General features: G+C 36.1%; 1 protein-coding gene and 1 long non-coding RNA gene across 2 annotated transcripts; one reads left to right on the forward strand and one right to left on the reverse strand.

The window, feature by feature from the left end:
* Nucleotides 1–664: 664 nt before the first annotated feature.
* On the reverse strand, nt 665–3,756 carry LOC140177946 (uncharacterized). The gene is made up of 2 exons (XR_011869661.1): nt 3,602–3,756; nt 665–1,159 (listed from the first exon to the last, which is right to left on the reverse strand). It is a non-coding gene; the product is annotated as an uncharacterized lncRNA (long non-coding RNA).
* On the forward strand, nt 910–5,278 carry LOC112738197 (glutaredoxin-C4). The gene is made up of 4 exons (XM_025788537.3): nt 910–1,067; nt 3,241–3,314; nt 3,638–3,736; nt 4,969–5,278. The coding sequence occupies exons 1-4, from the start codon at nt 910–912 to the stop codon at nt 5,043–5,045; spliced, it is 408 nt and encodes a 135-aa protein (XP_025644322.1). The 3' UTR covers nt 5,046–5,278.
* The last annotated feature ends 9,210 nt before the right edge of the window (nt 5,279–14,488 follow it).

Below are 14,488 nucleotides of genomic sequence, written 5' to 3' on the forward strand. Positions count from 1 at the left end.
ATTTTAGTAATTTTTTATTTAAAAGTGATTTTGAATGGTATAAGACAAACAACATTTATTTTACTATAATTCATTTTGATACAAAAATTACCAAACATAAATCACTTTAACAAAATACTTACTTTTGATCAAAATCAAGTTTGTAAAATCAATTTTATGCAAACTCTCGTTTGCAAACTGTAATCCAAACACACACTTAGTGCATATGTAATAATGACCTAGTAGATGACATGTGAACAAATAATATTGTAACACGTAGTATAATCATTCACGTCAACATGTCATGTGTTGCTGACCAATACGTCATTATTCTATTACACGTGGATAAACCATAAGGTAACACGTGTTACGGTGTCACCAAAGATCCACATCATCAAGCCACGTTATCGCGTCTTTAACGAAAAACAAATAAGAGATTAATATAGTGCAATTTTTTTAATCTCTAAAACGTAGTAGATATAATTAAAATTTCAAAGACAATTTTAATGCACAACATCATTCTACTTTAAGAATTTAGTCCATCCAAACACGAATGGGTGATAGTGTGATACCTCCAAAAATCTAAAAAATGTGCTTTCCCTGTTACTCATTGTTTTTTCTCCCCTTCTTATTTCCTTTTTGGTTTCTCTTGTAATCTTGTTTTGAAAACTGTTCTAGGTATTAATTAATTAATAATTAAAATATTTCTTAATTAAATGAAGCATTGACCAAAATCGTACGGCGGAGAGTTGCGAACAAGATCTAAGATGAACGGGGTTGCATCCTCATACCTAACCTGCTAACCATTCAAAACCAGAAGCAACAGAAACATCCAGAATCTATATACAAGTCTTGTTCAATTGTTTGTCATTCGCATTTCACTTCATAACCGAGTGGGTTTGGGGGGAGGTAGGTGAGCACAAAAGAGTGATGGCGGCATCTGCGAGATTCACGGCGGCAATGGTAGTGCTAGCTCTAGGAACTTCTCTCTTCCATTGCACCGAAGCTTCAGCTCCTTCTGTGGGTGAGTTCGTCCACACCACCATCAATTCTCACACTGTCGTCATCTTCTCCAAGTCCTATTGCCCGTACGTCACACTCTCTTCCTTTTTTTTCCCTTCTCAATGAGATCCACCTTCATTGTTGAATTATTAAGTCCTGTTATCTGGTTGCATTGGATCTGCATCAAACGGAAATCAATTTTCTTTTTTTTTTTTCCTGAAATGGATTTGTAGTAATTGGAAAGGGTTTGTATCTGAGAGTTTTAAAGACCATGTGTGTGTTCTGTGAAAAATGAACAGCTGGCAAATTATTTCTGAAAGATTGCTCTATGTTATTGACTTATTGTATGAGTAATTGAGTATTAATATGAGTATGCTCTGTCTCTGCTCTGATATTTTGGATCAAATTGGAATCTGATTTTGTGTTTTATATTTCGGGCATTGCTTGACTATATTCTTGGATTACACTTTACAGACCCTGATAAATAAATAACAACCAATGGACATTACTGGTGTGTTTGCAAGTTGAGATCTTTCAAGGGAAAGGAGGGAAGGGGATTGGTGCAACCGCTTGAATAGGAAAATGGTTTCCACTTTACTTATCAAGTCATTCCCTTCTGTTTGAAGATCTCAACTTGCAAATGCACACTAACTGTCACCAACAATGATTAACTAGCTAATATAGTATAGCGGCTAAAGCTTTGGTGACTACATGCCTGAATAAACCTTGTCCCTCACTAATAATAGCTTCTCATAAAACACTCCCGTCATTGTCAGAGTCTTATTCTGCAGCAACATTTTGGGGAGAACACAATATCTTCGACTAAGATCGGATCGCCTTGGTTTTCTTTGGCAAGAATCAAGAAATCACCATTCTTGCTATCATTAAAACACATCTTTGAAGACTGACCCCCAACCTTTAGAATTTTGCCCTCTAGGGTATGCTTCATCGAGGGGTAAAGTGAGGGTGAAAATTTTATGAATGAGTTTGATGTATAAAATTACCATAGAGCTTATATATGAAACTAATGTAATTCCCCACCCCATTTTTAACACCCTATCCAAGCATACCACTAGGGGTAAACTTTTGATCTTAAAACTTCCTTCCCTCAATTTACCACTTTTGACAAAAAGTCCTACAATCATAGCTCATTTGTCTTTCTTATTGTGTCAACTTGCATGAGAGCATAGAGCTCTTGCAAACTTGCAGTTCTAAAGAGACATTCCTTAGTAGGTAATACCTTTCTTTGAGATCAGTCAACAATTCTGATGTTATGGCCTATAAATAAACTGTAACTTGTTTTATGACTTCCATGTTCATAGCTCTTGCCCAAGAACAGTTTTGACCTGTGAGAGTTGAAGAAACTAAAAGTCACACTAGGACACTCATTAGAATTCCAGAAATATGGGCTTGGAGGATCCAAATCTGGATTTTGAGAACTTTGAGAGTGCTTCCTAAGGAGCTCTTATACCATGTAAAAGTAGTAGAACCCAAGAGTGAGGAGAGCAATCACAAGCCCGTAAGAGAGAACAGAATTAGAGAACTGGAGAAGGGTACACGAAATGGCAAAGATGAAACTACTCTATGTTGTCTGAAGAGTATACGAAAAGTTTATAGACACAGGGATCAAGATCGGTAAACTATTTAGTGACAACACTAACAGAATAACAGAAACCAACATTGATTAACTAACTATTAAAGCTTGTAACTAAGTTTAGAATCTGGTAAGATGTGTATTTCTTATGTTTTCTATGTTTGTTTTTCCCTTACCCATAAGCTTGGTGGATTGGAGTAGAATGACTCATAACTTTGCATTGTTGAAAGACGTATTGTTCTAGTTACCTGATCATAGGAGAAAACCAAAATTGGATGCATCCGAATTTGTTTTTGAAAAAGTAGTTTTTTAAACCCTTTTTTAAGATATTTTTTTTTTGTTATAAAAAGCAATTTTTATTTCGATAGAAAATATAATTACTTTTTCTAGTAAACAATTCATTAAAATCTTCTTAAATTTTTTTTTTTAATTTTAAACAGCAACATGTTAGCTTGAAAAAAAGAACTTTTTTTCATGTCTTTTAATTTTTTCTTCCCAAAAGTTCTATCTGGACACCCTTACTATTTTATTTTGTAAGAGTACTTTTTGAAAAAAAATAAAAACGATAAAGTACCTTTTTCCTCCAAAAAAGCCTATCACCAAACGGGCACTATCTTATGGAATATTCATTATTCAGCATTTCCCAATTTCTTTATGGTAAATAGGTACTGCAGAAGAGCAAAGTCTGTTTTTAAAGAGTTGAACCAGGACGCACATGTTGTTGAGCTTGATGAGAGAGGTATACTAGAAACTGCTGCTTGCATTTTATTTCTTTAATATATCTATATATATTTCCTAGAAACAGTTCCAGCTAATTTACATTGTGTAACTTAATTTGTGGAAAAACAAGGTTCCAATAGTATCTCGTTTCTGAGACAGTAAGTAGGGAATAACTGAACACAGCAATATAGTAAGTTGAAAAGATAGTTTGGTTCGTATAGTGTTGATAAAAAGAGAAGGGTTTAAAACTTTAAATCGAAACAGTTTCCTGATAGCATTAATATGAAGTATGATGTATAAATATACCATTCCCGTTACTCAAGACAGTGAGAACTCTTGCAGATGATGGCTCAAAGATTCAGGATATCTTGAATAATATCGTTGGAAGGCGAACCGTCCCACAAGTTTTCATCAACGGAAAGCACCTTGGCGGCTCAGATGGTATGTCTACGTCTCTGCTTAGTTAAAAAAAAATTCCTACGATATAAATAAGAGTAAACCACCAACCTTCTCCCCAACAAAAAGACAGAGAAAGTTATCCCTCAAAATTTGAAAATGACAAATAAGTCTCTGCCTCACAAATTGAGCTGATTAATATGTTCACTTTTATATTAATTGATGAAGTAATACCCCAAATCAAAATAGAAATTTGTTAGGAACTAAAGTGTTTGACAAAAACTATTGGATATTGATTTTGGGTATTACTCTAAATAATGAGGAATGAATTTGGCCAATGAAGGATAATTTTTTCAGAGTAATACTCCTAATCATTTCGTAAAACTTTTAATATGACTTCAGTTTTCAACAAATTTAAGCACTAAATCGGTTCCCAATCCTTTATTTTGTTAGAAAAATCGATTCCGACATTAGATTGTATAAAGGGACTTGAAAAAATTCTCAGAACTGATTTGTCTAACTCTATCAAACTGTGAGTGATGACCTATGATGCACGGACACGGACACGGACACGGGACACGACACGACACGGGACACGCCGACACGCGAATTTTAAAATCTTACATGACACAGGGACACGCATACATATAAAATATAAAGTATTTTTTAGATAAATCGTAATGATATTTTGATATTTTATTGATATTTAAATATAAATTAAAATTTTTAATGTCTTATTTTAATTATATCAAATTTTTAAAATATTTTTTTGTTTTAATAAATAATAATATATATTATATTTAAATTTATTTTAAAAATATATGTTAAGAATAAGACTGGACACGCTGACACATGATGGTATTTAGGTGTGTCCAGGCGTGTCTGGAGAGAAATTTTTTATTTTTTATTAAGACGGTTGGACACAGCAGACACGCGTGTCGGACGAGTGTCGGTGAGTGTCGTGTCCGAAATGTGTCCGACACGTGGACACGGCAATTCAGCGAAGTGTCCGTGCTTCATAGGTGATGACTGATTTGTCGAACAAAATAAAAAGTAAAGTTAGGAACTTATTTGGCACTTAAAATTTGTTTAGGATTAAAGTATTTGACTAAGTTTCTTAAAGACTGATTTGGGGTATTGTTCATTTTTTCACTTTCAAACGATGAGGAATTAGCTTATCTTCCGTTTTTTTTTTTTTTTTTGTCGGAAAAAAGATTGAGTTTAAAAGCAATGTTCTTAAAGTTTTCTCAAATATTTTATGATTGACTGATTTCTAGATACTGTCGAAGCTTATGAGAGTGGCCGTCTGGCTAAGCTTCTTGGAATTGAGACGAAGGGTCACGATGATCTCTGAATCTGATTATGTGTAAGGGGAAACTCTGTTGAGAAGCACAGATTGCATCATGTGACCAAATATGGATTGGAATATTTAGAGTTTAGACAGATGAGCATATGATGAGATTACATTTTGGAATGAGTTAAAAAGTTGAGTTATATCTGTGATGGATAGTTTTCAAATCCTCTTATGTATGGAGTGTACGTTTTAACTTCAGGCAAGTTATATTTTCATATTTATACTTGGAAAAATGATCATTTCTACCCAAGAATATTTTAAGCGCTGAAAAAATTATCCATAAAAATACAAAACTAAACTTATATTCATGAAAGATGAGATTTTTGTGACAAAAGTATCCAATTCTTAAATTTTTGTTGATTTTTAATAAATATTAACCAAAATCTCTAAATCACACATTCTCTTTATTCTCAACCTCTAACACCATCACTGTCACCATTAACACCAATGTCTACAACTACAAAACCAATGTACACAACTACAACTTGATAACTCTGCTAGAATAATTCAGCTCCAAACCATAATTCACAGGAAGAATAAGAACAAAGATATATAATCCTGGTAAAATATGAATATGAATCAAATAGTGAAATAGATATTGTGTATGTAAATTTAGAACTAGAATGTATAAGAACTTTTCTTTTTTGAGTAAGAAAAATACTCCTCAAAAGAAACAATATATCATTCTTACTTACCTTCCTGCAGTTCACTCTTGCTTTTTAACCTCTTTCTCTCTCTAGGTTGTTAGTTTGTTATTGTTGGTCAAAATAATTATTTTTGAAAGATTAAGGCGATTCGAAACGTTGGTAAAGTGTTGAAACGGAATCAGAGACTAAAAGAGATACACATGCAAGCATTAAGTGGAAATTATCTGGCATGGATTCGATTTCGATACTTTGGTAAATCGAGCAGTTATTCGAATGAAGAATCGAGCAGTTACACGAATGGAGGAGATCGAAGGCCTTCTTTGAGTTAAGGATTTGTTGGTAACGCTCTTGGGCAAAAGAGTGAGAACGGTTACCCAAAATTTCGCACACAAGGCGGTATCATGTCATTAATAGTCGGTTATGGAAATGGGTTATAAACATTAGAAAGTCTTAGGAAATCGGGGTTGGAACTTTTCTCCAGAAATACACTCAAGCACACTCACATTCCCAGCGAATTTCTGAGTCTGCATTCGAGTTCGATTTCTGTAGGGTTCCTTCTATTGTCTTTACTTTTCAATTTTACAATTTTTGCAAACTTTATCTTTTCCTGTTCAATTTATCCTTCAAGCAACTTTAATTTTCTTGTCAAATTTACATTTCAGCACTTTTAATTTGCATGTCAAAAGTTCTTTGATTCAGTCAAAGGCATTCTATCGCTTTGTTTAAATTCAATGCAAGTCATTTCGATTTCAGTCAGTTTTCAGTCCTTCGCACTTTTTGAACTCATTTCCCTTTTAATGCTCGTCTAATTCGAGGACCTTCAATGCACTTATAGAAAAACTGGTACTTGCAAAAGAGGAGTAGGTTTCGCTCTCAGATCATTAGAATCGAACCACCATCGATTTGTTAAAAATAGACAAAACAAATTGGCACGCCCATTGGGACAGTTTTGAACTGAAGCGTGTCAAAAGATTTTTGGTGTCATTTGGTGTATGCAATTGAGAAGTGGAATGATTATTCACATGGCTGATGAAGTGTCAAATGTGAATGGTGGTTCGTCCACCAATGACAGCATACCAGTAATCGTACAACCTTCGGACGTTACTTCACGTTCAGAAGGCTTGGTTGTAAGTGAAAGTACAATGGTTACTAGTGTACAAGCTGGAAATAACGGGCGCAATATTCGTCCACATGGTAACTTACCACCAGTCCAGCCTCCATTAACTACAGGTTGGCCTCCTTATGGTCTTCTTCCTGGTTATACTCCACCAGTGAGTGGTTTTGTTCCTCCTATTCGTTTTGGGAGTGTAAATAGAGTAAATAATTCTCAAAACCCACAACAGCATTCTGAATTCTCTCGTGATTATAATGTGGGCTCTACGTCGAATGCCTCTAATTCTATGGCGGCATTTCGACAACATGTAGAGAAAAGTCATTATGATTTGGTCAATTTATTGACTCAACAAATGACTACAATTCTAAATCCTATGATGGCTGATCACGAATCGAAATTCGAACGTCTTGCAAGGCAAGTTGAACGGATTGTTCGAATAGTTGATTATGATGAAGGAGAAAGGCATGATGTTAGGGGGAATAATGAGGGTTTCGAAAATATATTTCAAAATGAAAACAATGTTTTAAACAGAGAGAATCCTTAGATAATTCCCCGTGGTCAAAATGCAGATGATGTTCTGGCCCGATTACGTGCTAATCATGGTGGTGAACGTTATCAATTTACAAGGATTGTGGAAGATGTACTCAATAGAGTCGGTTTGAACGTTGGGTTTATGAACCGTCCCCATTTTGTATCAGCTTTCCCTCAAGTTGTTCAAATGGCCGAAGTGCCAAGAAGGGTGAAGAATCCGAAAATAATTACAAAATTTGTGGGGAAAGTTGGAGAATCGACTACTGAACATGTTGCTCGATATTTGGTCAAGATTGGGAATCTAGCCAATGATGAGAATTTGAAAATGAATTTTTTTCCTTCTTCGTTAACGAAGAATGCATTTACTTGGTTTTCGAATCTCAGACCAAATTCGATAACGACATGGAATCAGTTGGAAACTGCTTTTCATGCTCAATTTTATCTAGGGGAGTTGAATGTAGCAGTTATTGATCTAGTAGCTTTGAAACGAGAAGATGGTGAAACCATTGATGACTATATGATACGTTTCAAAAATGATAGAAGTAGATGTTATGTATCATTACCTAAGAGTGAAGTGGTGAAAATAGTAGTTATGGGGTTAGGATTCTATATGCGTCGAAAATTGCTTAATGTGCATATACCTGACTTAGCCCATTTGGCTGAAAGGGTTCGTCAGGTTGAACTTATGAAGAAGGAAAAAGAGAAATATAAGAATGAACAAAGGTTAAAGAGTAAATCTTTTTCTCAAAAGGAGAAGGTTGCTTATGTGGCCATGGAATCCTCGGAAGAGGAGTCCGATTTCGAAGCGGAGGTTGATTTGGCTGAACTTAAGAAGGGTCCTCCATATGTTTGTTCTTTACTTAAAAAGCTCACTAGTAATGAAAAATCAAATGATTCAAAAATAAAAAGTGGAAAGAAATATAGTTTTGATATCTCAAAATCTGATTAGATTTTCGATCTGTTGCTTAAAGATAAACAGTTAATTCTACCTGAGGGTAGAACTTTACTTTTATTGAAAGATTTAAAAGAGAAACCTTATTGTAAATTTTACCAAGCAACTAGTCATTCGAGTAACAGCTGTGTTCGTTTCAGGGACCTGATACAGGAGGCCATTATGGAAGGACGTTTGAAGTTTGATGATGGGAAGAAAGAGATGAAAGTTGATGCTGATCCTTTCAATGCTGAGGCTAGTTTCGCTGAACCATATTTTGGAGTAAATATGGTTCGAATGTCTTATGATTTTGATGTGACTCTAGGTGATTTCGAGTCACAAGTCCGATCTGTATACCCTGGTGTAGGAGATGGATTGTTGGAGTTCCTTATGCAGCAAAAACTTAAAGATCGGGACGTATCTCTGTGTCCTCGATGCAATGCTGTGTTCAATGCTGAGGCTGCAACAATCTTTGAGAAAGAGAGGATGAAAAAGGAGTTGGCTCATAGAGAGGAGCAGGCTCGTCAAAAGCAACCAATTAGACGAGTGGAAGGACAAAGTTCCAAGGCTCTTTAGCAGAATGCTGTCGCACCGATGAGCCGTTCTCAGGCTATAGGAGTTCAATGGATTTGAAATTGTCAAGAATTTCAGAGTCGAGATGCCCAATACCGATGGAACCCACAGTGGGGACATCGGGGACCTCCTCGAGGCCAATATCCTTACCACCGTGGCCGAGCCAGAGGGTGCCCAAGGGGTAGAGGAAGACGGAATCAACCGCAAAATAAGAATACTTAGTCTGGTTAAGGAAAGATGGCAACGCCCTCGGTGCACTCTCGAATAGTCTTTCCATCTGATGGAGAAACATGCCCAAAGGGTACTCCTTCCCCTGCGAAGTTGGATAAAGACAAAGCAGTAGTTAATACTCTAGGAGCTGACAAAGATAAGGATGTTGATTTAGATGAAGAGTATTTCGAAGAGGGAAATGATGAAATGGTTGGGACTATTTCAATTATTCCAACTGAATACTTAGGTGAGCATGAAGGCGACCCTGAAGAAGATTATGATATGGATGCTGAAGAAGCCTTTTCTTTCATCCAGTATGAGGATGAACCAGGGTATTTTCTGAGGTCTTCTGAAAAACAAAAGTCTCATCTTCGCCCACTCATAGTTGTAAGTAAATAAAGTTTTAATTGATGGTGGAGCAACAATAAGTCTCTTACCGGAGAGGATGTTGACGAAAGTTGGTAAGCATCCTGATGATTTGGTTCCCACCAACATTGCTGTAACAGATTTTAGTGGTGCTTCTACTCCTGCTAAAGGTCTGGTTACCTTGGGAGTGAAGGTAAGGTCTTCTGAGTGAAACACTGTTTTTGTGGTAGTGCCTTCGAGGGCAAGCTATAATGCCTTATTGGGCCGGGACTGTATTCACAGAGTTGGAGCTGTACTATCTACTGTGCACCAGAGTGTCCTCCTTTGGACAAAAGATGGAAAGCCTGAAAATTTTAAGGCTGATTCGAATCTGTATGTCGAATAGCTACATGTCAATTTTAGGGTATATAGTCCGAAATTGAAGCCTTTAAATGTTGACAGGGTGTTAAATTCTTACAACTGTGAGGGCTGCTATTTGTCTTCAGAAGGCCTAATGGTAAAACTGCGTCATCCACACCTTGCTATGCCCCCAACTGGTTAGGATTGTTCATCTTAGAATGGATTTGAGACGTTGTTCGATGGAACATGCTCAAGATGTCTCGGATTAACTGGTAATTTTAAATAATTATATAAGTAATTTTTCTTCAGTAGAGAATAAAGTTAGTTCCTCTGATGAAGTTGAATCACTTAGGAACGTAATTTCTTCTTCTGTTAGTAGTAAGAATTTGATGTCTTCAATCGAATTTAGTCATGGTTTAAGTTTTTCTTCGTTATGTAATTCAAATTATATTATTAGTCAAACTGCTGATAAAATAGCAGAAGTTCATTGTATCGAAAATGAAGCCGTTGTTAATCCAGCAAATGATCAGGTTCATGCTATTCCTAATGAATTTATTGATTTCTCTTTTGATTGCATCTATGATTTAGAGCCTTTGGGTTTTGAAAAATATTCAGTAAAAGATGAGGATCACTTAAAAGGGTTTGAATCCCAAGATCCCTTAGAGAAAATTAATTTGGGATCTGTTGATGATATTCGAATTACTTATATCTGTAAAGATCTTCCGGATCCTTTTCGAACTAAACTTTTCCATCTTTTACATGAATTTAAAGATTGTTTTGCTTGGGATTATCATGAGATACCTGGTCTCGATCGTTCTCTCGTAGAACATCGATTAGCATTGAAACCAAATGCTCAACCTATGAAGTAAACTCCTCGGCGTTTTGCTCCATAAATCAATCAAAAGATTAAGGAAGAAATAGAACGGTTGATTAAAGCAAAATTTATTCGAACCGCACGTTATGTTGAATGGGTTTCGAATATTGTTCCTGTAATGAAGAAAAATAAAAAATTAAGAGTGTGTATTGATTTTAGAGATTTGAATAATGCCAGTCTGAAAGATGAATATTTCATGCCCATAGCAGATATGTTAATTGATTCTGCAGCAGGGAACAAAATTTTAAGTTTTATGGACGGTTATTCAGGATATAACCAAATTTTCATTGCAGAAGATGATGTGTCCAAAACTGCTTTTCGTTGTCCCGGGGCATTAGGCACTTATGAGTAGGTGGTTATGCCTTTCGGTTTAAAAAACGCTGGTGCAAATTACCAACGTGCAATGAATGCCATATTCCATGATTATATTCGGAGATTTATGGAGGTATATATTGATGATGTTATGGTTAAGTCAAATTCAGTGAATCAACATATTGATCACTTAAGAAAGGCATTTGTAACTATGCGGAAAAAAGGATTAAAAATGAATCCTTTAAAATGCGCCTTTGGTGTGTCGGCATGAAACTTCCTAGGTTTTGTTGTTCACAAAAAAGGGATTGCAATCGATAAGAGTAAGGCTAATGCAATTTTAGCATTGTCTTCTCCTAAATTGAAAAAAGAAGTGCAATCGTTCCTGGGGAAAGTAAATTATCTTCGAAGGTTTATTTCGAATCTTTCTGGTTGAACTCGAGTATTTGCACTTTTAGTAAAACTAAAGAATGATTCACAGTTCGAATGGACACACGAGCATCAACAGGCATTCGAGTCGATAAAAGCTTATTTATCTAAGGCTCCAGTAATGGTGAATGTTCGCCCACATGAGCCATTGAAACTGTACATTGCAGCATCTACAAACATAATTGGGTGTGTGTTAGCCCAAGATGATGAGAACGGACATGAATGGACAATTTATTACCTTAGTCGAGTTTTGACTGATATTGAGGCAAGGTATTCCCCAATAGAAAGATTGTGTTTATCCCTATACTATGCATGCATGAAATTAAAGTGTTACATGGTAGCTAAACCTGTGAAAGTTATTACACAAACTGATCTTGTCAAATACATGTTGAGTTTCCAATGTTGCGAGGTTGTTTGGAAAAATGGATGCAAGCTTTGACAGAATTTGATTTGCAGTATGTCCCAGCAAAAGCTGTGAAAGGCCAGGTTATTGCAGATTTTCTAGTTGATCACTTGAACAATCTAAATGACTAGGGGGCAAATGTACTCAACGTTAAAGTCGATTATTGGAAGTTATATTTTGATGGATCGAAGCACAAAGATGGTGCAGTGGTAGAAATTCTCATTATGTCACCAGAAGGAATCCCATCAGAATTTCAGTTCGAGCTAAAATATCCTTGCTCAAATAATATGGCAAAATATGAAGCTTTGATTTTAGGCCTGGAAATTTTAATTGGAAAAGGTGCTTTGGAAGTCTAGATCCTAGGGGATTCTCAATTGGTCTTGAAACAATTATCAAAAGAGTTCAAGTGTAACAATGAGAGGTTGCAAAAATATTTGGCAACGGCTTGGGAATTGTTAACTTCCTTTCGAAAAGTTTCACTGGTCCATATCCCAAGGATACAGAATGAAATTGCTAACGAGTTGGTCCAAATTGCTTCGAGATACAGGATAGGCCCAAAAACATTAAGAAAGTTGGCAAAATTTCCGCCAAATATTAGTGCTTGTGGATGAAAGATAGGCTTTATGTGTAGATGATTGGGAAGATGATGATTGGAGGAGACCCATTGTTGAGTATTTAAAGAATCCTAGCACTCAAGTCGATAGAAAGATAAAATTGCGAGCAATGAATTTTGTCTTGATAGCTGGTGAATTGTATAAGAAAGAAATCGATGGGAGCCTTTCGAGATGTTTAAACCAAGCAGATAGAAATATTGCTTTAGGAGAAGTTCATGAAGGAATATGTGGTGCTCATCAGGCTGGGATAAAAATGAAATGGGTGCTATGTCGAAATCATGTCTATTGGCCCTCCACGATTAAAGATTGTATCGAATATGCAAAGGCATGTCAAGAATGTCAATAGCATGAGTCGATACAACAAATCCCAGCGTCTGAGTTGCATTCGATTATTAAGCCATGGCCGTTTAGGGGTTGGGCTCTGGACTTAATTGGATTGATTCATCCCCCTTCATCGAAACATCATAAATTTATTCTGGTAGCAATAGATTATTTTACAAAGTGGTTCGAAGCAGTTCCTTTAATAGAAGCTGGGCAAAATGAAATAATAGATTTTATTGAAGAACATATAATTCATCGATTTGGGATTCCTCAAAAATTGAGCACTGACCAAGGGACTATGTTTACTGGTCAGTAAATCAAGAATTTTGCTGTTTCGAGGAATATTAAAATGGTTACTTCAACCCCTTATTATGCACAAGCAATGGCCAAGTTAAGGCAGCAAATAAAATTCTGATTAGTTTGATCAAAAAATAAATCGGAAGTAGACCCCAAACTTGGCATGAAACTTTAAGCCAAGTACTGTGGGCTTATCGAAATTCACCAAGGGGGTCGATAGGTACTTCGCCTTATAAATTAGTATATGGCCATGATGCATTGCTACCATTAGAAATCAATCTTAATACTTTAAGGGTGTCAAAGAAAGATGATTTTTCAGTCGATGATTATTGGAATGCAATGTTTGATGAGTTGAATGAGTTAGACTCGGAGCGTATTTTGGTGCTTGAAAACATGATTCGTCAAAAAGAAAGTGTTGCTCGAAGCTATAATCGTCGAGTAAGGGAGAAATGCTTCAGTATTGGGGAGTTGGTTTTGACGGTTATTTTGCCAATGGAAAAGAAGTCAAGGTTTCTTGGAAAATGGTCCCATACTTGGGAGGGACATTTTCAAATTATCAAATTATATTCCAAAAATGCGTATCGAATCAAAGATATTGAATCTGGGAATGTAGCTAATTCGGTAAATGGAAAGCATTTAAAGCAATATCATTGTTTGTTAACTCATAATTGAAATGCATAAGTCCGAAGATAAAAACAAAAGGAAATCATCACAAGCATTGAATCCTAAGGAGGAGAAAGGTAAGGCGCCATAAGTTTTGCTAAGTCTGAGCATAATTTAACCCTTTCATAGTCCAGAGCCGAAAGTGTTTCGATTTGCTCATATTCTTCATACTGAACCTTGTCAAGTTGCTTTTCACATTCCTCTTGCTTGGCCTCAGTAGAGCAGATCTCTTGTACAAGTTGTTGTTGCTTGTGTTGCACAGTGGCTAGAGGTGTTGCTATTTCAACCTTCCTCTTTTGAATTTTGACAAGTCTCTCATTAATTTGAGCCAATTCTGCTTCAAGTTCCCTTTCTTCCTTATCATAATAAGCTTGAGCAGAAAAGGCCTGAGAAATTCTTAAGTCAAATTTTTCACGAGAAGCTTTAATCGGCTGGAGAGCTGCAGTGTAGTTTTCTGATACAGTTCAAATTTTAGCCACTTTGTCTTTGACCTATTGTAGCTTGTCTTGGGCAGTCACACATCTGTTAGCAACTTTTATGAATTGGATGACTATAGTAGAGTGTTGGGATGGAACTTGAGGTTCAAGAGATGAGCTTAGGACATCAGACAAAAGTGAGTTCAGGGTTGCATTGTTGGTCCATTCAGTGGGGGAATGGTCCAGAAGTCTGAGAAGGACCAAAAGTTGTTCTCGAGCATTAATATTTAGCTCAGATGGGAGATCAGATGCAGAAGGACCTATAGGTGCAGGAGTAGAAATGAGCACCTTGTCCTCTTGAGCACCTTGATTCAGGATGGTGACCAATTCAATCATATCAACATCC

Source organism: Arachis hypogaea, chromosome 13, assembly GCF_003086295.3.
Source record: "Arachis hypogaea cultivar Tifrunner chromosome 13, arahy.Tifrunner.gnm2.J5K5, whole genome shotgun sequence".
Classification (NCBI taxonomy): domain Eukaryota; kingdom Viridiplantae; phylum Streptophyta; class Magnoliopsida; order Fabales; family Fabaceae; genus Arachis; species Arachis hypogaea.